Source organism: Musa acuminata, chromosome BXJ3-2, assembly GCF_036884655.1.
Source record: "Musa acuminata AAA Group cultivar baxijiao chromosome BXJ3-2, Cavendish_Baxijiao_AAA, whole genome shotgun sequence".
In the NCBI taxonomy this organism is placed as follows: Eukaryota; Viridiplantae; Streptophyta; class Magnoliopsida; order Zingiberales; family Musaceae; genus Musa; species Musa acuminata.
The window spans coordinates 31,831,585-31,852,069 of NC_088350.1; the positions used below are offsets into that span (position 1 = coordinate 31,831,585).

General features: G+C 37.1%; 2 protein-coding genes across 2 annotated transcripts; both read right to left on the minus strand.

Annotated features, from left to right (window-relative positions):
• Positions 1-89: 89 nt before the first annotated feature.
• Positions 90-6,512, minus strand: LOC135631258 (ubiquitin-conjugating enzyme E2 2-like). The gene is made up of 5 exons (XM_065138780.1): positions 6,186-6,512; positions 6,037-6,062; positions 1,963-2,052; positions 1,688-1,776; positions 90-429 (listed from the first exon to the last, which is right to left on the minus strand). The coding sequence occupies exons 1-5, from the start codon at positions 6,308-6,310 to the stop codon at positions 301-303; spliced, it is 459 nt and encodes a 152-aa protein (XP_064994852.1). The 5' UTR covers positions 6,311-6,512; the 3' UTR covers positions 90-300.
• A 5,256-nt stretch (positions 6,513-11,768) lies between these two features.
• On the minus strand, positions 11,769-20,363 carry LOC135631256 (pyruvate kinase isozyme A, chloroplastic-like). Its single transcript, XM_065138776.1, has 6 exons — positions 19,678-20,363; positions 18,009-18,099; positions 17,700-17,893; positions 15,902-16,023; positions 13,032-13,510; positions 11,769-12,288 (listed from the first exon to the last, which is right to left on the minus strand). Exons 1-6 carry the CDS (start codon positions 20,242-20,244, stop codon positions 11,987-11,989), a joined length of 1,755 nt encoding a protein of 584 aa, XP_064994848.1. The 5' UTR covers positions 20,245-20,363; the 3' UTR covers positions 11,769-11,986.
• Between the last annotated feature and the right edge of the window lie 122 nt (positions 20,364-20,485).

Below are 20,485 nucleotides of genomic sequence, written 5' to 3' on the forward strand. Positions count from 1 at the left end.
CACATCTTTCATAGAAAGAGAAGTAGATTGCACCTTTCATCCAGTTTTTGGCAATCTATTACCCCAAAAATTACCAACTATAGCATAAATAAAAGCATAAAACATAAGAATCCTGGATTGCCAATCCATACCATGGTTTACATAAGAACAACAATAAACAAGCAGCTCAAAGGGATTTCAGCACAGCAATACAAGCACCACTGTCCTGAAGAGTCGAACGCTTTTTCACATGCTAGCTAGCTACATAATAGATTCCCTGGTACAACCTTATTCTCGCACAAGAACAAAGAGTTCTCGCGGTCAGTCAGCCGTCCAGCTCTGCTCCACGATCTCACGAACTCTCCGGTTATATTCACGCTTGTTTTCGCTGAACAGCCGAGCTGCCTCAGAATTTGCAGGCGAGTTTGGATTTGGATCACAGAGCAGTGACTGCACAGGAAGATTGTGAAAATGCTGGGAAAAAGGTGGTAGATCTAATTCTAAATGAAAAAAAAGCAAACGTGATCATAAACCGCATAAAATTTCTCCCCTCTTCTTGGTCCGTCTTCCATTTATGACCAGAATCGAAATGCTAAGACTTTCTGCAGGATCTTTTAGTTTATAACACAACGTAATATATTCCGAAGGCACATTTTATAATAACCCAATTAATTATACTAAATGATTGTACACACTTATCCAAGTTCACAATCAACTAGAAAAACATGCTACAAAACTTTCCAAGGGCTCCCAGCAACAGTTTGATCGTTGATAAAGCTTTTATGCTGATCGATTTGATTGAGATGTACTACTTTCCAATCGTATCCGATTTGGATTTTATTGGTCAAAAGATGAAGAGGCTATGTATTTACCTTATATTCTATAGTTGATTGAATCATAAGTTTATATTCCATTCTAACCCTTCAAGGACATAATTTTTTTCTAAGAGAATATGGTTCTACGGAGATATGAGACTGGCTAACTATGAGACAAAAACTGCACAGAAGTTTCTCTTACTATTGTAAATCTTTTAGTATAAACTAAACAGAGTTTGTTGGTACCATTTGCAGGTAACAAAAACAAATTCTTAAACATGCCTAATAGGTCAGACAAAGACTCGAGTAATGAAAGTCACTGCTTTATCAGATACTAACAAGGAAAGATCAAGATCATTTTTGCATGCTTGTGATCGATCATAAAATGTCAAACATCAACGAGTATTACGGCAGATCATATAATGAAGCACAAGCTTCTCAAAGAACTAAAGAAGGCTACAAGAAAAACAGAGGGAACTAATAGTCAATCTGTATGGTTCATTTTGTAGGGTGTAATCACTGTCAACCAAAATCTGAATCAAATCATGACCTAAAGTTATAGGCTTAGCTTTCTAATAAAACAATTAACGTTGTTGTAACTCTCCAGAAGAATTTCAGAAAATACAGTTGTGAGGTGACAGGTAACCTAGAGCAGTAATAGATGGCATATTAAATGAAGTTAAATCCCATATGGTACTAAAAGATATATATATTATATGTCGAGAAGGCTCCACAAAAGGCAAAACATTCTTTAATGAATAAAAGATTTTGGCATGATGTCTACAGATTTCTATGGTAAGGTTTCTTGTTAAAAAAACAGAGTTACTTTGTGATCAAGATATGTACCAAATATACCACTCTTTCTGAACAGGCGAAGAGAATAAAACACTTGCCTGTATAGAAGTGAGTATTGCAGCAACATCATATATAGGACTCCACTGATTCTGTAAAATATCCAAGCAAATGCTTCCATCTGCATAGACTGACGGAAGCCACAGAGACAAGGTTTTGTGAGACATTTTCTCATATATTTTATGTCAAAGTGCTAACAGGTGAAGGAAAATCCACTTACAAATTTAAGAATTGATATGATCTGTAGTTGGAGCAAGCCAGAGATGTACATAGTAATAACAAATGATCAGTAGTTCATGATGGAAATGATACTTACTGTTTGGATGGAACATACGTGAGACAAATCGAACAGTAGGTGGCTTGTTAGGGTAGTCCTCAGTAAACTGCAAAGTTAGCTTGAATGTCCCTATAGTGTAACAGTAAGTAAATAATATTACAAGGAAGTAGAACAAAAGAGTATAGTCATAATCACACAGTCAGCACATCATCTTTCAACTAGTTTCTGGAAAAAAAGAGTTATTATAATAGAATTTAGACAAATGCAGACCTATGAACTGGATTTCACAAATAAAAAAGACCAGAGGTTCTTATTGATGGTTTGGAATAAAGTGTTATTATTCCAGATTCATTACCATAAGAAATTATACTTCACAGGATAGACTTTTATCATAATGGCACCACTATTTAAATTGCAAGTAGCGGAACAGATCATGGTAAAAAAGAAATTGATTAAAGCAAGGTTCGTAATTTCATACCGTACCGACGTATCGAGCTTTGCTCTGTACGGTATGGTACGAGCGTACCGAGCGGTATGCTAGGGTGTACCGCTCAATACGTGTGTGTATATATATATATATATATATATATATATATATATATATATATATATATAATATAAAATAAAAATTAATATATAAAAAATAAAAAATAAAAAAGGAGGCTTCCGCAGCCTCGGCGACATCACTTCCTTTTCTTCTCCTCGTCGTGTCAGACGAGGAGAAGAACACGGTCTTCTCATTTGCGGTGTTCGACGAATACATCGAAGGCCGCAGATGTCTCCGGCCTTCGGCGAAGAAGAAGCCGAGCCGCCGCCTCTTCGTTACCTCCTAGATTGGGATCGTTGAGGGGGGCGGCGTTGGATCGGGAAGCGCCGAGGTTCTCCCGATTCTCCCTCTTCTTCGAGCGTCTTCTCCCTTTTCTCCCTCGATGCTGCTTCTTCCCTCGCCGCGACCAGGTTGATACCACCCGGTACCGGGCGGCAACGGTTGAAATCAACCATTACCGCCCAATACAATCTCGTATCGTCCGATACGGGGCTAGATCAATGCTATTTCCCTATAGCGGGTGATTCACGTACCAGTCTGCTGGCGAACCGGTACGGGCGGTATCATTCAGTATTGTAATCCTTGGATTAAAGTTATCTGCAACGTGAAGCCCAATGGAGGCAGTTTCACAGGAAAATAACGTGGAAAAAGGATTTTCAATATATCTAGGATAAACAGAGGTAAAAGTTCCGTTTAATGATTACTGTTCACAGTTCAAATGAGTAGGTAACAAAACAGTAAAATAACTTATACACATTTCTACATTCATATAAAACATCACAATCTTGTAGCCTTTACTTAAGAAAATGCTATTTAGTCTCTGTCAACTATATGAAAGACTACTTTTTTCTATGTTCAGTAGCTGACTAACAAATATTTTTTTAATAAGTGAACTAAGAAATGTGATAAATCTTGTTCTTGCCACAGAATGTATGTCTGGCCCTATTGACAAGAAATTGGATTTTCATTGATGGCGAAACTAAAGTAGGTAGGCAATAATGCATGGTCCTAAATTCCTTAACTTTTCCTTAAATGTCTCAGACAATCTTCAGCCGTTTGGAACCTATCAACATTCATGAATGACTCTACACTGGAAATAAAGGCCAGTGGGTGGCATGCCATCCTACCAAATCATAGTAAGCAAACACCAAATGTATTTACTCTTAGCATGCTAATAACAAGGTCAAACCTTGAAATAGAATTATTTTCACAGAAACAAAATTGTCATTTGAGGTCATTCATAAGGTCAAAGAAACTTGTAAACCACCATTAACAAATCTGCTCATTTAATTCATTCAGAAAATGAAAGCCTTTTCCTTCTCTAGATAACCTTGATCCTTAAGCATACCATAAATGGATTATGGAAGGATATATAGGTGTCACATGCCTACCTTCCGTTTTGTTCAAAGTTAAAAAGTTCTTTAAACCATGTATTGCATGAAATATTTAATTACAAGGCAAATTCCACATCCTGGTCTATTAGACTAGATTATATGATATGATAGTCGATAAGCTAGATGAACAGGGGATTATAATCATTAAGGATTGTGATGGAAAAGCAACTGAAACGCACATGCACAAAAAAGACACAGAGATGTTGAATGTCTTTAAAGGGAGAATGAAAGGAAACAAGAAGACGAGAGAAAAAGCCCACAAAATGATTAAACTAGCAAGTAACATTATAATACCTTGCATAAATGAATACATATAAATCATTTTTCAGGAGTCAGAAGAGGATAATATGAGAGAAAATCATTTAAAATGATATGAGCATGTGCTTATGAGACCTTTGGATATGATAATCAGAAGAGACAAAATGATTAATGTTACTGGTACGAGGAGAGATAGAGAAAAACCTAAAAAGACTTTAATAGAAACTATAAATAAAAATTGAAGTACTCAAAGTTTAACTAAACATATGATTTTTATAGATCTCAATGGCAACAAAAGACTCATATAGTTGACCCCAAATAGCTGGTACTTGCGGCTTTATTGTTGTTGTAGTATTTTTTTAGGGGTCAAGAGATAGCTCTTATTCTCTTTTACCTTTTTCTCTATTTCATATTTCCTCTTCCTGTGCTTAATACCTTTAAAATATTAAGCACACTGTAGTCAACAGGAATTCCAACTTTTGAGTTTTTCGTGTGTGCATTTTTTTTTTGACTCGGTTCCTTAGTAAAATGATTATAAGAATAAAGTTTGCTGGGTTTATCATAGGCATCTTGTCATCCATTGAAACCTTGCCATAAACATTCACAAAAAAATAATCTTTCATAGAACAAATTATTTTGAAGAACAAGATTTTGAAAGATATAAAGATCTTCCCCACAAATCAGCACTCTAAATCACAATCAGAAAAACATATAATGACATGTTTAAGACTGTTGTAGAGACCATGCTGAATGATGATAAAAAAATTCCACCAATCCCTTGTCAGCTCATTTTATTCAAATGATCATATCGATGATCAATGCCCAAAATATCCGTTTGCATTTTCCACTAGAATAATCATGCAAAACCTTCCATCTACTGCAAGACGTACTACTACCTACTGCCAGTTACACAGGATAAATAAAAAACAAAACATCCAATTTGTCAAGATATAAAACAAACAATTTCAAGCATTCCCAAATTACAAGACTAAATTAAATGCCCAAAGAATAAACATATAGAATGTGTATCTACCACAAAAAATAACAGCTACTAAAAACCACATTTTAAATGGGAAATCTCATTCCAGATCCAGAAGCCAGTTACAGTCAATGGATTTTCACGGAACTGAAGGTTAGATACTAAAACCAAATTCAGGCACCATCCATCAGCATAAAAGTTGTTTCTCTGAGGCTCTCCTTCAGATATTTGAAGGAGATAAGACACAAGAAATGAGCAACAACGAAAAGATGAGAAGAGAAACCGATTTTTCCCCCTCGTTGTTTGGATATATGAGGGAAAAAAATATGAAGCAATCAAATGTTCTCTTCTTTACACTGGGCAGAAGAAAAGGTGAGATTTCTTTCTTTTTGCCATCAGCTTCTTTGCTAATTATACAGTGGAAAAGGAGAACTAATTTTCTCTTCTGCAGATTCTTTATGGTGCACATAGAACTAACTCCTCCTTGACTTTCCTTTCCATTCTCCTTCTTTTTTGTGGTTCGAGATCTAAGGACCGCAGGATTTAAAAGATCCTTCACAACTATTGAACAATGAGAGAAAAATGAAGCAACTGGAATGTAAAGCTAAAAGTGAAAAGGGCAAGATAGGAGAAAGAGACTGAGTTGTGGACAGCAATATCAACAATTTCTAGTCTATGAAACTCGGTATCATACCCAAGTTAAACAGGAAAGAACCACATCAATTTCTTGTAGCATTGTAACACAATACAGAAATTAGTAATACGAGATGTCCATACAAACCCACTCTCTAAAACATCCAAAAACCACACCTCATGCAAAGCAAAACCCACATACTGAATCAAGCGCTACCGATAACAAGATCAACGATCTTTATGAGAAACCAAATATGATCTAGGTTCAGAGGAAATTATGCTGCGACAAAAAAAACACTGACCTCCATCCCACGGTGTGTCATCGGGGCTGCAACCAAATCCAGACCAAGAAAAAAGAAAACCCATTATCGAAAGATCTAATTTTTAACATAAAGATCCGATCTTTAACCAAAAGCAACACGAAATCGAACGGTTAAGAACGGTGCCTCACCCAAAGATCACGGCGTTCCACAGCATGATGTTGTTCTCGTGCGGCGCCCCGCTGATCCCCGCCGGCGGATCCTGCTGCAGCCTCTTGAAATCCCGCATCAACCGCTTCCTCGCCGGCGTCGACATCGATCTTCTCTACCCGAAAAGATGCAATCTTTCCTCGATTTCCTCCACTTATTTATGCTCTCTCCTCTTCCCTCTCTCTCCAAGTCGCTTCTTTCTTCCCAGTGGAAAAAAAGAAGGGAAGATTGCGGAATCGAAAGCTGGGCACCACTTGGAACGGAGAATATGAAGCCTCTTATATTCCAATAATGAAGAATATGTCATCGGCTGCCGTCTCTTTATCTCTTCTTTTTCCGGTGCTACAAAAAAAGTGCCCAAAATTACAACTGCTGATTGATGAGTTGCATTAAGCTTCTCATCGTCCACCAACTCATTGGATCTTCGTCAATTCATGGTCAAATTTGAACGGTTCTGAGTGGCGGACAAGAGCTGGACAGCGGCTCGGTGTATGCCATAACGCATAGGATCAGATTCCTCCTCTCTTTTGTTTGTATTACCATAAAGTGTTACAACTCAAAAAACAAAAAATTGTCCTTTTTGCTTGCAGGGATAAGACTGAACATAATAATTTGCAATGAACTCAGAAAAGATAATAATAGAGGCAAAATTGTTCTTTTTTATTTTTTTTTTAATTTCGATTTTTTAAAATCAATCGATTTTTTAGATTTGAAGTCAAATCTATCGATTTCGATTTTTTAAAATCAAAAGTTGGAACCATCGGGCTAGTTCGATTCTGATTCTAGTACGATCGAATAATCATAAACAAGAAACTAAAAGAATAAACTTAGCTCGGACTGCTATCAGTAGTTGTTACCAAAAGAATAAACTTGGAATTTTGCTGTTGCTGTGAGAGATTGTTGACAGCCAGAAATCCATATGATACTTACTGCAACTCCTCCAATTGCATCATCACCATGTTCCAATGGGAATGTATTCTGGAGGGGAGGGGGAACTCCTCCAATTGTGTCAGCCTATCACTCAATTCTATTCTGTTCACGCATGAACGAGGCATCAGACTTGTCATTTAAATGCATCTTTCAACAAAGATAATCTTGCTGCCGTAGATCTTCCTTCCCACAGTGACTAAGATAAAAAAGAGCCATTTATCACGGCTTCAATTTTCCTTTATATGATTGAATTCAGTGTGTAGATCTGTTCGACTAAATATATAGTTTGAGGAGCTCTACGGGAAGAAGAGTTTGCTGGATGAATTATCCACCTCAAATCGACACCATTTTGAGGCTAAAACAATTTAATCCAAGCAATGCATTTGTTCAGCAATACGGGCACTTTGGAATGCATCAATTTCCAGTCCAGAGCATTGCAGTGCAGTAGAACAGTAAATAAGTACATCAATGCGCCCTCAATCTTGCCCAACAAAAGAAATCTCTGCCTTTAAGTTGCAGCCTCCCATTCTTCCTTCCAGTATGAAGTGGAAAGCATATGCATCTCTTCAATGCTGTTAAAAGCTAGCCTTACACCATGAACTATTTAGGAATAAAGGAGAAGGGTTTCTGCAACCAGCAATGGTGCATGTCATTCTGGTATCTTATTGTAGACAACCTACACTTGTCTTTCCCTCAAAAGAGACGAGGACAAAAGAAACATGATGCTGAGAGTTCAATGCCTTCTTGCATGCCATGGTTTGTATTCATTCCTACAAGAGAGAGAGCAGTTCATTTCCTACATTGAATGGCATGAGCTCACTCCTACAGTCCTATTTGGTATGGCAACACTCAGAATGTGACATGGTACCTAATTTTGAGGATATCTGAGTGGCACCAACCCAGAAAATGGCACTAGGATTCTGGCAACAGGACAAGATAAACTCAAACAAGATGCAGATGTCAACATACCTAGTAATGTTTTCTTTTACATCATCATCATTAGGGTATGTTGTCTGCTAGATAAAGCAGATCAGGGGAGTTATAATTATAAATCTTTGGAAAAACAACAAATGCTCAATATACTCAGAAATTGAGTAGAAGAACACTGCTACCTATGATCATGGTTGTTTCATAGGGATGACATCAATGTTGGAAGACAGTACAGACAAACAAAAAATAAAGAGTGTCTTAAGTTGCTTTTGAGGAATGGCTCTGATCCATTGAGGACAACAAAGCTGGTAATTACTCACAGGATGATTTAGGTAGTGTGTGAAGCTAAAGGAGTGAGACCAATATATTATCTTTTGGCAATTTACAGTGCTACTTTTTGTCTCAACCAATGCATTAATGTGCAATTGCTTGATGAGGAAGATGACACAGATGGCCATTTAATCATATCTGCACTCTCTTCTTTGTCCTTTTTTTTTATGCTAACTCTTCTGCCAATTTCCAATCTTCACAGAGGAATTATATTGCCTGCACTCAAAACAGAGCAAGTTCTGGTTGGGGTGTGCAAAAGTTGGTGCTGAATGGTTCTCAACATTGAGGAGGATTTGCAAGGAGGCATTTAGTAGTGAGATGCATACTTCATCGTTTTATCCTTTCAACAAGAAAAGATTAAGATATATTATACAATAGTTAGAAGAATGATTAGAAACGAAGGTAATTACTGGATAGCAAAAGCATCAATTCCATTCAGGTTTTTAGCATTTCTATTTACAAAGCCAATTTAAATGGATCGAACGGTCTGATTTGATTTCGATAACTATAAATAATTAAACTAATTTAGGTACTAATTCTTCATGTTTTTAATATATATATTTTTATTATATATTCTTCGCTTTTCATAACTATAAATAGTTAAACTAATTTAGGTACTAATTTACTTTTACAAATAAGAAAAGTAAAAAGAGGTTAGCTATAGTTTTATAATAAAATAAGATCATGTATAATTTTATTATGAAAATTCACTCCATTTTATTGCCCTTTTAATTGATGTCCATGTTTATGACATTAATTATGTGATATATTCTTTAACTAATTTTGCTAGATTAAGATTCATTTCACAGTTCTAGAGATCTGAATTTTAAGATAGTTTTTATATAAATTTTAATCTTTTTTTTTTAAACTTGTTCATGCCTCATAAATGAGACAGAAAATAAAAAGTAATTTTTTTTTCTATATTTTGTTTAAAAATTATGGAATTGAAAACGAGATAATTTTTGAAATCTCCTTAATTTGATCATTACATGGTAACAAATCTTGATTACAAAATATTTACTTATTAATTATTAGAGATTTTGCTTATCGATATCCAAATAAAGGAATCGGCTTCTGCTCCGCTGGAGGACGGCCGCACTCTCGCCGACTACAGCATCCAGAAGGAGTGAGTCCACGCTCTTTCTGGCCCTCCCGACTCCGCGGCGGCATGCAGATCTTTGTGAAGATGCTGACGGGGAGAACCGTGACGATTGAGGTGGAGAGCTCCGACACGGTTGCCGATGCGAAGGCCAAGATCATCCACCACAAGGATCATGTTAGCCACCCCGACCATTTCAGACTCGTCTACGGGGTGAAACAGCTCGAGGATGGCAAGACGCTCGCGGACTATAGCGTTTTTCAAGGAGTCTACCCTCCGCCGCCTCCTCCGACTCGGTGGCGGCACGCCGAACCAGTGCAACCGATGACTGCTCCTTGTGCTCGTTCGACATTAGTAGTTGCAGGGTTTCCAGCTTTATTCTTGATGACTACTGAGTTGAATTAGCTTAGTTTCGTAGTAATCTTAGGAGATCGGAATTCTTGGCTCAAAGTTCTTTCGATCGAGATTATTATTGTGTTATTCCGCTGGAATTTAGTTTGGTCTTAAATTGTAACGATTAAAAAGCATGAATAAACCAATGTAAATTTAGTATGATAGAAGAATCGGATCCTACAATTCACAATTGAGTGTTTTGTGAGTCCATTAGGCACTGTTTTACCATATGCTACTAATTATAGATTAATTATGGTAGTTAGATCTCTTTAGTATTTCGATATTTAAACTTAAAAGTGAAATATCTAGTTCTATTTAACCTGACGTTGTCATTTTCCAATAGTGGTGGACGACACCGTTGTTGGAATCGTAGATGACTATTGTGGGTGAGGAGGGAAAGCGATGACAATAAGTGAGATAAAGAGAAGGGAAAAAGAGGACGACGTAGATACCGACACTTTGCATCTACATTGGTGTCACTCGACAATTACGTCGGCATCGATGTAGATGTCGAGTGGTGCCACCCTTTCCCATATCATTGGCGATACCGATGCCGATGCAGAGGGATGCCGCTCTGCATCTATATTTGCATCAACGTCGATGTAGATATCAAGCGACGTTTTGCATATGTGTCAGTGTCGATGCAGATGTCGAGCGACTCTTTCGTCATTCTGCATCTGTGTTAGTATCGATGTAGTTGTTAAGCAACGCAGACGCAAAGTGTTAACATTTACATCGTTCTCTCCTTTTATCTCACATCTTGTTGTCTTTCTCCCTCTTTATCCACAATAGTCACCTGCAACCCCCCAACGATGTCGTCATTCGTCACCATCGAAAATATAATTGGGATATTGAAATTACCCTTTTTTTTCATCGTTTTCATACTTTAATTAGTAAAATCGACAATATTAAGATAAATGAAGTTATAATATGTAATTAACCCTATTACCATATTAAGGATGGGAATAGACTAAGGACATGTTGATTAGTGTTAGTATTATAAAATTATAATCATTAATCATTTAAGGGTGAGATTAAGTTAAAATATTTGGCTAGTTGTTTAATAATAATTAATTGTGATGCTTAATTAAGTGTTTATTATGCTTATGATTATTAAAATACTTGCATTTTTAATTAGATTACCTGACGGTGTAGATCATTTAAACAAAACTATATGAACCTAAAACTGATAGCAGGTTGAACAATAGCAATTAAAATGATCTTATGTAGGAATCCCGAAAAATTCCAAGTTACATCTTATATTTGGTAAACTAGAGATCGATCGATGTGCAGTCAAGTTCTAATGATTCTAACAAGAGATAATAATGAGATTATAAAGAGAGCCTAATAGAACAAAAGCTTTTAAGATTAAAAACTAGAAATGACCCCACATCCCCTTCATGTAAAATGACAATAGAGACACCAAGAAAGACATACTTTTCACCCATCAATTTTCTTCTTCCAAATAGAGATGCACATCTTCGATTCACAGCACGGTGATAATCAAGTGAAGAGTCTGCATAAGAGTTAGTCTAAGGACAAGTGCATGTACAAAAGTTCAGCCTGCTTTCCCAACACTAATATTATCCGTTGTCATTTATCATGATGATGACGATGATAAAAATAATGAAAAACGGATCAACACATTTGTCACTTTCCACCGCAACATTCGTCGTGGATTCTTATCGTAGTTTACCGAAGATTATAGTGAATGACAGGCATAAAACAAGACAAATGGCTCCAGAAACTCCTGCAAACTCTTAACACTTGACGCTTGGTAAAGAGCAATTGCATGGAAAGCAGACCAATTTGAAAAAGAAAAAGGAAACATAATGATTGACAAATAAATAAATAAAACTGTTGAACCGAAGAAATCTCGGGATAAACAACACTTGAAATAGGTTTCAGGTATATTAATAAGAAAGAAGCAACAAATAGTAACACCTAGCGAGGAGATGCTTTGTTGTGGATAATTCAATTGTGACAGCATAAATGATAAAACAAACAAATAATGTTCACTAAAGCATACTGCTAACTCTTCCAATCATACAATGGCTTATTAGATTTCATAAGATCAATCCTGCAGTAAAAAAATCTGCCTCATGGGACATGCATCACCTGAATTGACTGCAACATGTCAGACAGGGCAATGACCAGGTCACCAGACTGGATCATTCCTCTTGCCTTGAGCAGAGAAAAAGTCCGGTTGAGGTTGCTCTCCATGTCATCAGAGAAACTCAGACGGAAGGGTATAAGACCCCATTGAAGGTTCAAGCGTCTCCTCACAGATGTCGAGGATGTAAATGCAAAGATCGGACAATCAGGGCGGCACCGTGAAAGGAGAGAAGCCATGTGACCTGTCTTTGTGTAGACAAAGACTGCATCTACTCCCAAGATGTTAGCTGCAAAGCATGAATAGTATCATGAGAAACAAGAAGGAAGCTCAAAGCACAGTTTGCAGGATCAGGAACAACAAACAAGTCTTAAATTTATTGGCACAGCATCAATAAGGATTTGAAGACTTAAATTTCCCAAACCAGAAGCTTAATCTTCAGCAAAATGTTCTTGAAACATTTAATTAACATAATATCAAAATACTAAAACTCCTAAAAATTCTGATATATAAATAGATAATTCAATATTTTTTTTTTTAAGTTCAAGACCTGATGAATGGTTAACAACACCATTTCATGGTTAGAAGAGTTTGAGCTAAGGGATAACTCCGCAAGGACAAAATAATTTGTATTAGAAGTTATGTTTCAAGAATTTTGCCAAGGAATAACTGCAAAGACAAAGATTTCATTAGTAGTAATTATGTTTAAATTTGAACGAATGACTCCACAAGGACAAGCTTTTCATCAGTAACAATAGTTCAATCTCTTCTGCTTCAGCAAAAGATCAAGTAGAGATTCATACAAGCATGCATAGACAATTAAAAACCAAAAAGTTTTAAGAACCCACCCACCTTTTACTATGCTTTTATTCCATGAACATATCCCTGAGTTACACAGAGACAATGCCTATCATTTCAATAAGTGTCTTAGGTGATTCGTTCTAGGCGATTCTCAGAACGAAGCACCTTCAGAATGACCAACAAAATTCTAATAAAATTCAAATAGCTAAAATTCAACATGATGAGGCTTACCCATTTTGGCAGCAGAATTACAAATTTCCTCTGAGATTTTGTCAGAAAAAGACGATGTGATATCTGGAAGTTCCATTCCTTCATGGCGTTTCTCCTCTCTCCACCACCTTTCAATCCGTAGACTTACACTTCTAAGCACAATCAGAGCCTTTTCTGGGTATTGGCCCATAGCTGACTCACCAGAGAGCATTAAAGCATCTGCCCGTTGCCTAACTGCTTCAGAAACATCAGCAACTTCAGCTCTAGTCGGTGTAGGGTACTCAATCATAGAGTCAAGAAGCTGAGAAGCCACAATTACTGGCTTGTTTAGCTGTCTGCAAAGTTTAACAATCTTTTGTTGAGCTGACGGCACTTGCTCAAGTGGAATTTGTGCACCCAAGTCTCCCCTGGCAACCATTGCTCCATCTGATGCACGAATAATCTCTTCCAGATTTTTCAATGAATCGATACTCTCAATCTTTGCAACGACTGCAATTTCTCTGTAGAACATAATGTAGATCATTCATACAAGGTTCAATTTTGTTTTTCATTCGAAAATAAAAACAACAAACAGGGTCATGCAACTTTCTGTAGGTTTGCTTTATCATATGAGAACAGACAAACATAGAGTGCACGAAATCTGCAGGAAAAAGATCCTTCCAGAAACCATAGAAACTTTGGTGACAATGAATATCCAGAAAGAAAATTTAAATAAATAGGTGTATTCCATAGTTACTTCTTTTGGTCATGGTTTAATATCAAAAGCTACAAAAGATAGAAAATGATGAAGACAAATAAAGAGCAATTTATGTTTTAATCACCAAGAATCAGGAAATGCAGGGGAAGATTTTATATTTTTCTAAACCATGGATTGAGGTACCAACCCCTACTGCTCCAGCCAAACTCAAACCATAGCAAACAGTCTTAATCCAAACCAAAGCAGACCATGGGTAAATTGAACAATATAGGTCGGTACTGGTCCATTATATCTCAACAAAAGTCCAAACTGTACTCCAGCCAACCAATTCCAAACCTAGCCCATAGCTCACAAGGGACTTCAGACTTCATCTAAACAAACGATCTAATACAGATAGATACCTAGGACTTGATCTAGTGTGTTAATCCTAACCACTAACATGATGAGATTCTACCAACATATCTAATGTGTTAGTCATAACCAGTAATACGATGAGATTCTACCAACATCACGGCATAGGACCCCTCTTAGGAACACATTAATTTGTGACTTCTTGTTGATGCTCAAAGATCTTAAAAGGTAGGCTTTTGAGATGATGTATTGTACTTGAATCATTCGGCGGCCATGTCTTGCTTTAATTGGTTATGATATATTGCAATTGTCTGTTTGACTCATTAAGTTATCACTTATTATTTTTTCATTGAGATATCTAATGCTCATAATATATCTTATACTCCCAGATTATATGGATGGTCACAAGATATCTCAGGTGATAAACCATTATTCAGAACAATCCAAAACTAAAAATTTATATGCATGTTTATATGTTTTTCATTGTTCAACACACTTTGCCAACCAACATTATCGACCTAGAACATTGCACTCAGTATGGTACATCACACTCAATCCATGATCTGAACGATGCACTTAAATGATCAGATAAGATGTGATGGAGCTTTCCAAAATGTTGAAGTCCCACAGTTAGATATAACTTGGATTGTCTTCTTACTGCATAAGGAGGGACTAGTCATAACTGCATAAGTTGGATTGTCTTCTTACTGGATAGTCATAACTTATCGCATAGTACATACATTTGCTAATCGGGCATTGTTGGAGGGCAGACTGGGTGCAAGTGGAGAGACTAGTAAACACTCAGATGCCACTCCATATCAAAAAAAATGAAGGGAGCAGGAATGAAAAAGCAACGATGGTCGCACAGGAAACGGTAACAAGGAATGGTAGCAGCAATTAAAGGAAAATAAAGAATCAGAAAGCTAAAGCAACTATAGAAGGGGAAGAGCATAAGAGTAACGCAGAGAAAGAGCGTGTGCATGCTGCCATGGGCAGCAAGAGAAAGAAGATGGAAGTGAGAGAGAGAGAGAGAGAGAGAGAGAGAGAGAAGAATAGAAAGAAGAGTATATCAAGATAGGCAAGGAACCAAAGAGACAAGAAAAAATAAGAGAAAAATGAAGGGAACTGTATGGAGAAACCATGAATCTGAAACTGAATTAACACATTCGAGCAGGTAGTAAACATTACTGGTGATAATGTTTCAATTATTTTCCAAGAATTCTAGTGCAAAAACATCTTGGGAAACCAATGATACCATGTAAAGTTCTTTTTCTTTTCTGTTTCTCTATACTTTGTGCTGGATAACAATCCACGAACTCAATGCAGGGAACACAATAGCTAACCAAATGGAAGTAGTTTATCCGAAGTACTTCCTGAATGATGTAGTACATGGAAATTTTTGCAAAGCATGACAAAGTCAATTAACAACATTAATAGCTTGTAAGCTGAAATTATGGAATGCAGAATTTAAAATATAACAAAATTTCATGACAAAGAGACACACATATGTACAGTAGGGAAGCTTTGACAACTGGGATAGAAATATTTCAAGTTATTCCAAAGCAAATTTGGAATTATGAGCAAATTGGAGATAGCAGACAGACAACATCAGATTAGAATTAATGATTGTACAGTTGCAAAACAGAGAACACTACTAAGTAACTTATAAATGGAAGTGCAAGTCTAAAATTAGATATGGAGGGCTGGCTAAATTAGCAGTGCTAATCATGAAATTAGAAGCTCTATTATTCTCCAATTCAGTGACTATGTTTATGTCATTCTCTCGGTAATTCCATTAAACAAAATGAACAGGAAAGAAAAACAGGAGGTCTTTTCTATTTACCTGTCACGACATCGTGCAGCTATGTAGCTTTTGAGATGATTAATGACTTCAGCAGATTTAACAAATGACACAGCAATAAAATCTACACCCTCAGCAATACCAAAGTCTATGTCAAGCCAATCCTGTAAAAACGAAAATCATAAGGTCATAAGATGATGAATACAAACATTCAATTAATCTTTTGCTTAAGCAACCAGATTGTTCAGAGAGAAGCTCATATATCTGCTTGCATAAACCTATACCAGAAGATGAATCTCTTCCATCATTAAACATTCCAGTGCAAGCCTGACAGGCAAATCTCAGCTAAATATCCTTTGTGCCTAAGCTAACATTATTGGATTAGAGATTGAACTGTTTATAGCTACCTTACAAGATCATATCCTATATTCTGTCCATGTTGACCAAGCACATAGCAAAAACTGAGGCATAAAAGAATAGCATTTAATTCAATATCAACAAGCAAAAACAAATAATACAGAGAACAAAACACATGATAAATAGACTCCGGTCTCCTTGATAATTGAGAGTCAAGAAATTGAAAAGAAATAAAGATTGATGCATGTAATCAGACTATTAGAGATAAAGATCCATGACATGAGCAATTTTCATTTCATACCCTCTTCTTTTTGTCCAAATTACAATTCCAACATTTCTTAATTAGAAATTCAATTTGTAGTTTTGTTTTTCTAAATACATCTTTGCCCCTCATGAAACACACCCCTTTTCAAAAAATGTCATAAAACAGGTGGTAGAACTTGCAAGTCTCCCACTAATATAGGGTCTAGGGAGGGTTATTGTACATAGTTTTACCCTTGCAAGCAAAAGAAGCTAATTCTGAGACTCAAATCCTGGTCACCTAGATCACAAAGGAGTAACCTACCATGAGAGCCCTTTCACTTTTGAAAATACCCTGTTTTCATAAGTATAATTATATCATGTGCCAATACGGATTTGAAATCAAATTTAGAAAGCAATGTGTATTTATTTACATGGTTTTCATAACAATGTACAACAGAATCGAAGTTCATTATGGTGCCAACATGAATTTCAATCATCGTGAGAAGCTTTAGAACCAGGCTTGATCATCCAATACTGAATATAGAACCAAGATTATGCGACTGCTAGCAAGCAAATGTGCATTTATGTATCCTGAGGCGTGTTAAAGAAGACCAATTAGCCTAGGTTGAGTTTTTTATTAGAAAAAATTTAGTCCTTTTTATCATCAGAGCCCTACTATGATATATTTTAGCCTAATTAAAGCCTTGTATATTGTGACATAACAGTGCAACTAAGGTTCAACTAAAACTACAGTTTAGTCATTATTATTCGGGTTAAGGTCTAATTTATGTGTCAATGAGTCCACGATCTTAGTCAGAAAGAATTTTAAAGTCTAGTGGCCACAAAACCTACACCAATTTTAGGCATGCAAAGTATCACAGCATTCTCCTAGAGTCAATAATTAAGTGAATTGCAGGTGGCAAACAGGCAATCATGCTGCTGATAAGATATTGCATACTAAGTCTAGGCTAGGCCATCAACCACCCATCTTAAAGATAGTCTAAAAAGTTTTCTGATCTCAAATGAATAAAAATAACAGAAAACGATATCTGCATCAAATATAAACAACAAACCAAATCAATCAGTACTCAAACATGATAGTGAAAAGAAACTTATAATGTAACAAAGATCTCCAAATTCAGTAACTGACAGAAGACACTTAACTACATGACTACAAGTACTTTTATTGGTTTGTTAAAGTTTTTGAAGGAACTATATGATAATAATAAAGATCACCAACCTTTGAAGAAATTGTAGGAAGCATAGCATTACGCTCACGCACTAGGCTACCATCACGCCAAAAAGTGAGATTAGCACGTGGCAACAGCAGCCCAGGATCAGTGCAGCGACACTTTACATCTGGGCCAATCTTCTCAATCACCTCAAACCTGACCATTCCTCCATCCACAAGAAGTTCATCACCTACTTTGACATCTGTAATATGTCCAACGAATATGAAATCATATTGAAAGTTAGACTAGTTTCTTCACTAGGGAAGAGAATTATTAATTCATTCTTCAACATAAAAATGGGGTTTCCAGCCTTTAACCTTCAGCAAAGCCATCATAATTCACATGGATGGTACGTTCTGGAAGAGGTGAGTTAAAAGATCTTACACTAAATGTCCAAATTTCACCATCCTACAAAAAAGTAGTTTATTAGATAGTACATAGTAGACAGTCAAAAGTTTTAGGTGTTTAATAAATGAATCTGATAGAGCTGAGCATGCCTTAATTTAACAGTAGTAGCGACCTTTTTAAGCCTATAATGTAGAAATCAGTGGATTTAAGAACACATTTACAATTATCAGCAGTAAATGTAAGATGGTGCAATATGCCAATATCCATTAGGAAAGTTTCAAGAAAAAAGTAATCTCATAATAGCATATAGCTTCCAAAATTAGAAGTTAAAAATTTGTGGAAAACAAATTTCCAGCCAATATTTTCTGAAAAGTCAAAAAAAAAAACTGAATGATCAAAGCGCAAGGGTTTGCTTCAAAAAATGATATTTAATTTTAGACAAGCATAAATCCATCTTTTACTTCACTTGAGATCATCAATAAATTTTCATTGACATTTATCGTAATAGAAGAAGACAACATGGTCAATCAAATAATTTTATAACTATAAAAACAAGCTGTGATGGCATAACTATTTGGTTTGGCAAATTCACAAGCAGCTGCTGTCTTCCACAACTCCTCTCATCTTCTTCTCCAGCATCAGTGGGCAACCACTGTCACCAATGAGAGAGAACAGTTTCTCTTCCTATCTTTTTTCTCTCTCTTTCCCTTCTCCGCCTCCTCACCTTCCTCTTCTCTCTCATTTCACCCTCTTAATTTTTTATTATCCAGACAGACGAAGATCAAGAATCGATCAGCCAGGTAATTCAAACTGGAATTGACTGGATCTGGAAATAAAGACGCATTTAAAACAACCCAAATTCAGTTGTGATTTAATCAAGCTCGACTGGACTCAAGTCCAGAAAAAAGTTTGACCAAATTTCCAACTGGGGTATGGCAGGTTTCTGGCTGACTTCAATCATTCTCAAACAAATCCTAATAGGCTACATCAGTTTTCTTCTGATAAAAAAGCAGTCTCATATGATTTTAAGCTTTGTCCAACTGATCCAAGATTGTTAAAAAAAAAAGAAGAAGAAGGTAATGTCCCAGTCTGATCTACCCAATAAACCCTGCCCTAACTTACTAAACCAATTGCTATTCTATAAATCATTTTACAAGGAGATGATACCAAAAATGATTACAGGCTGTTGAACACACGAATTGGACAAATTAATTGCTTATAACTATTATCAGAAAAAAAGAAAAAAGTGCAGGAAAGATGAGAAAAGCATAAAAAAAGGGGAAAAAAAGCTGCATCTTTGAATGATTATTGTGCTCTTTTATCAAAGATCAACAATGAGTTTGTCAATATAACAAATTTAATTTTTTTTAAGCATGCCATGTAACACTGCTCACACCTGTGGGCACCTATAATTTCCTTTTAGAATATAATATACATCCTTTGCTACCTCATATCTTTCAGTCGAATCTCCAAATAATTGCAAGGGACTTTACCAAAATATAGAGCAAGAAAAATATCATAAATCGTACTATCAGGGTATCAATTTATTTGCACCTCTTATCAAAGAAAAAGAAACTAGGTCTGTCGCATTACAATGAACGAAGCAGCTTTATTGTTGACGGGATCAGATAACCTCACCTCGGCCTTGGCTGAGGCAGCGCCACCAAGGTCACCCATGTGGATCTCACTACCCTCCGTATCCATCATCACCGCCACCGCAAACCCCTTCTCCTCGTTAAGCCGCCTGACCTGGCGGATAACCTGTCGATGCCACTCGTGCGTACCATGGCACATGTTCATCCTCGCGACGTTCATCCCAGCAACGGCGAGCGCCTCCAGCTGCTCGGCCCCGCACGTGGCCGGCCCAATCGTGCAGACCAGCTTCGTCCGCCTGGTGCTCCGGAAACCATTCTCCTTCAACTCCGCCTCAGTCACAGCGTCGACATCGATGGCCGCCGCAGCCGCCGCAGCGACGTTGCCGGAGCCGTTATCGGAGACAAGGAGGCCGAGATCCGGCGACGGAGGAGGGGCGGCGGAGGCGCCGCAAGCGTGGAAGCGGAGACGGTGGCGAAGGCGGGGTGAGGAATGGGGGAGGAGGCTGCGGGGCCGGATGCGAGCGATAGAAGGCGAAGGGGAGGATGCGGGGAGCTTGGAGACCGGCCGGAGAGGCGTCGGGGGAGAGAGGAGGTAGACGGTTTGAACCATTTCTACGCCGATTGGAGAAGCCCTGACGGTGGGGGAGAGGGGGCGGAGCGCTAAAGAAGAATCGTCCGTGAAAAGGCACAGGCGCTGTGGGGGGGGACGGAGATTACAAAGCTCGCGAGGCTCTCACTTGGGATATATCGCCCGCTTATGCGAAGAAAATTTTATTTTATTTATTTATTCACAAAAAAGGGTTTTTTGCCGGATGCATGAAGGCTACATCCCGTTGACATAAACAAGCATA

Excerpts from the sequence above, each read along its gene's own strand:
- LOC135631258 (XM_065138780.1), bottom strand. The coding sequence starts at position 6,310 with ATGTCGACGCCGGCGAGGAAGCGGTTGATGCGGGATTTCAAGAGGCTG. Across the intron at positions 6,063-6,185 it reads TGGAACGCCGTGATCTTTGG|CCCCGATGACACACCGTGGG; the intron begins GTGAGGCACCGT and ends ATTTGGTTGCAG. Across the intron at positions 430-1,687 it reads CAATACTCACTTCTATACAG|TCACTGCTCTGTGATCCAAA; the intron begins GCAAGTGTTTTA and ends CTTCCTGTGCAG.
- LOC135631256 (XM_065138776.1), bottom strand. The coding sequence starts at position 20,244 with ATGGTTCAAACCGTCTACCTCCTCTCTCCCCCGACGCCTCTCCGGCCG. Across the intron at positions 18,100-19,677 it reads CTGCCTCAGCCAAGGCCGAG|GATGGTGAAATTTGGACATT; the intron begins GTGAGGTTATCT and ends ACTTTTTTGTAG. Across the intron at positions 17,894-18,008 it reads TTATGATGGCTTTGCTGAAG|ATGTCAAAGTAGGTGATGAA; the intron begins GTTAAAGGCTGG and ends GACATATTACAG.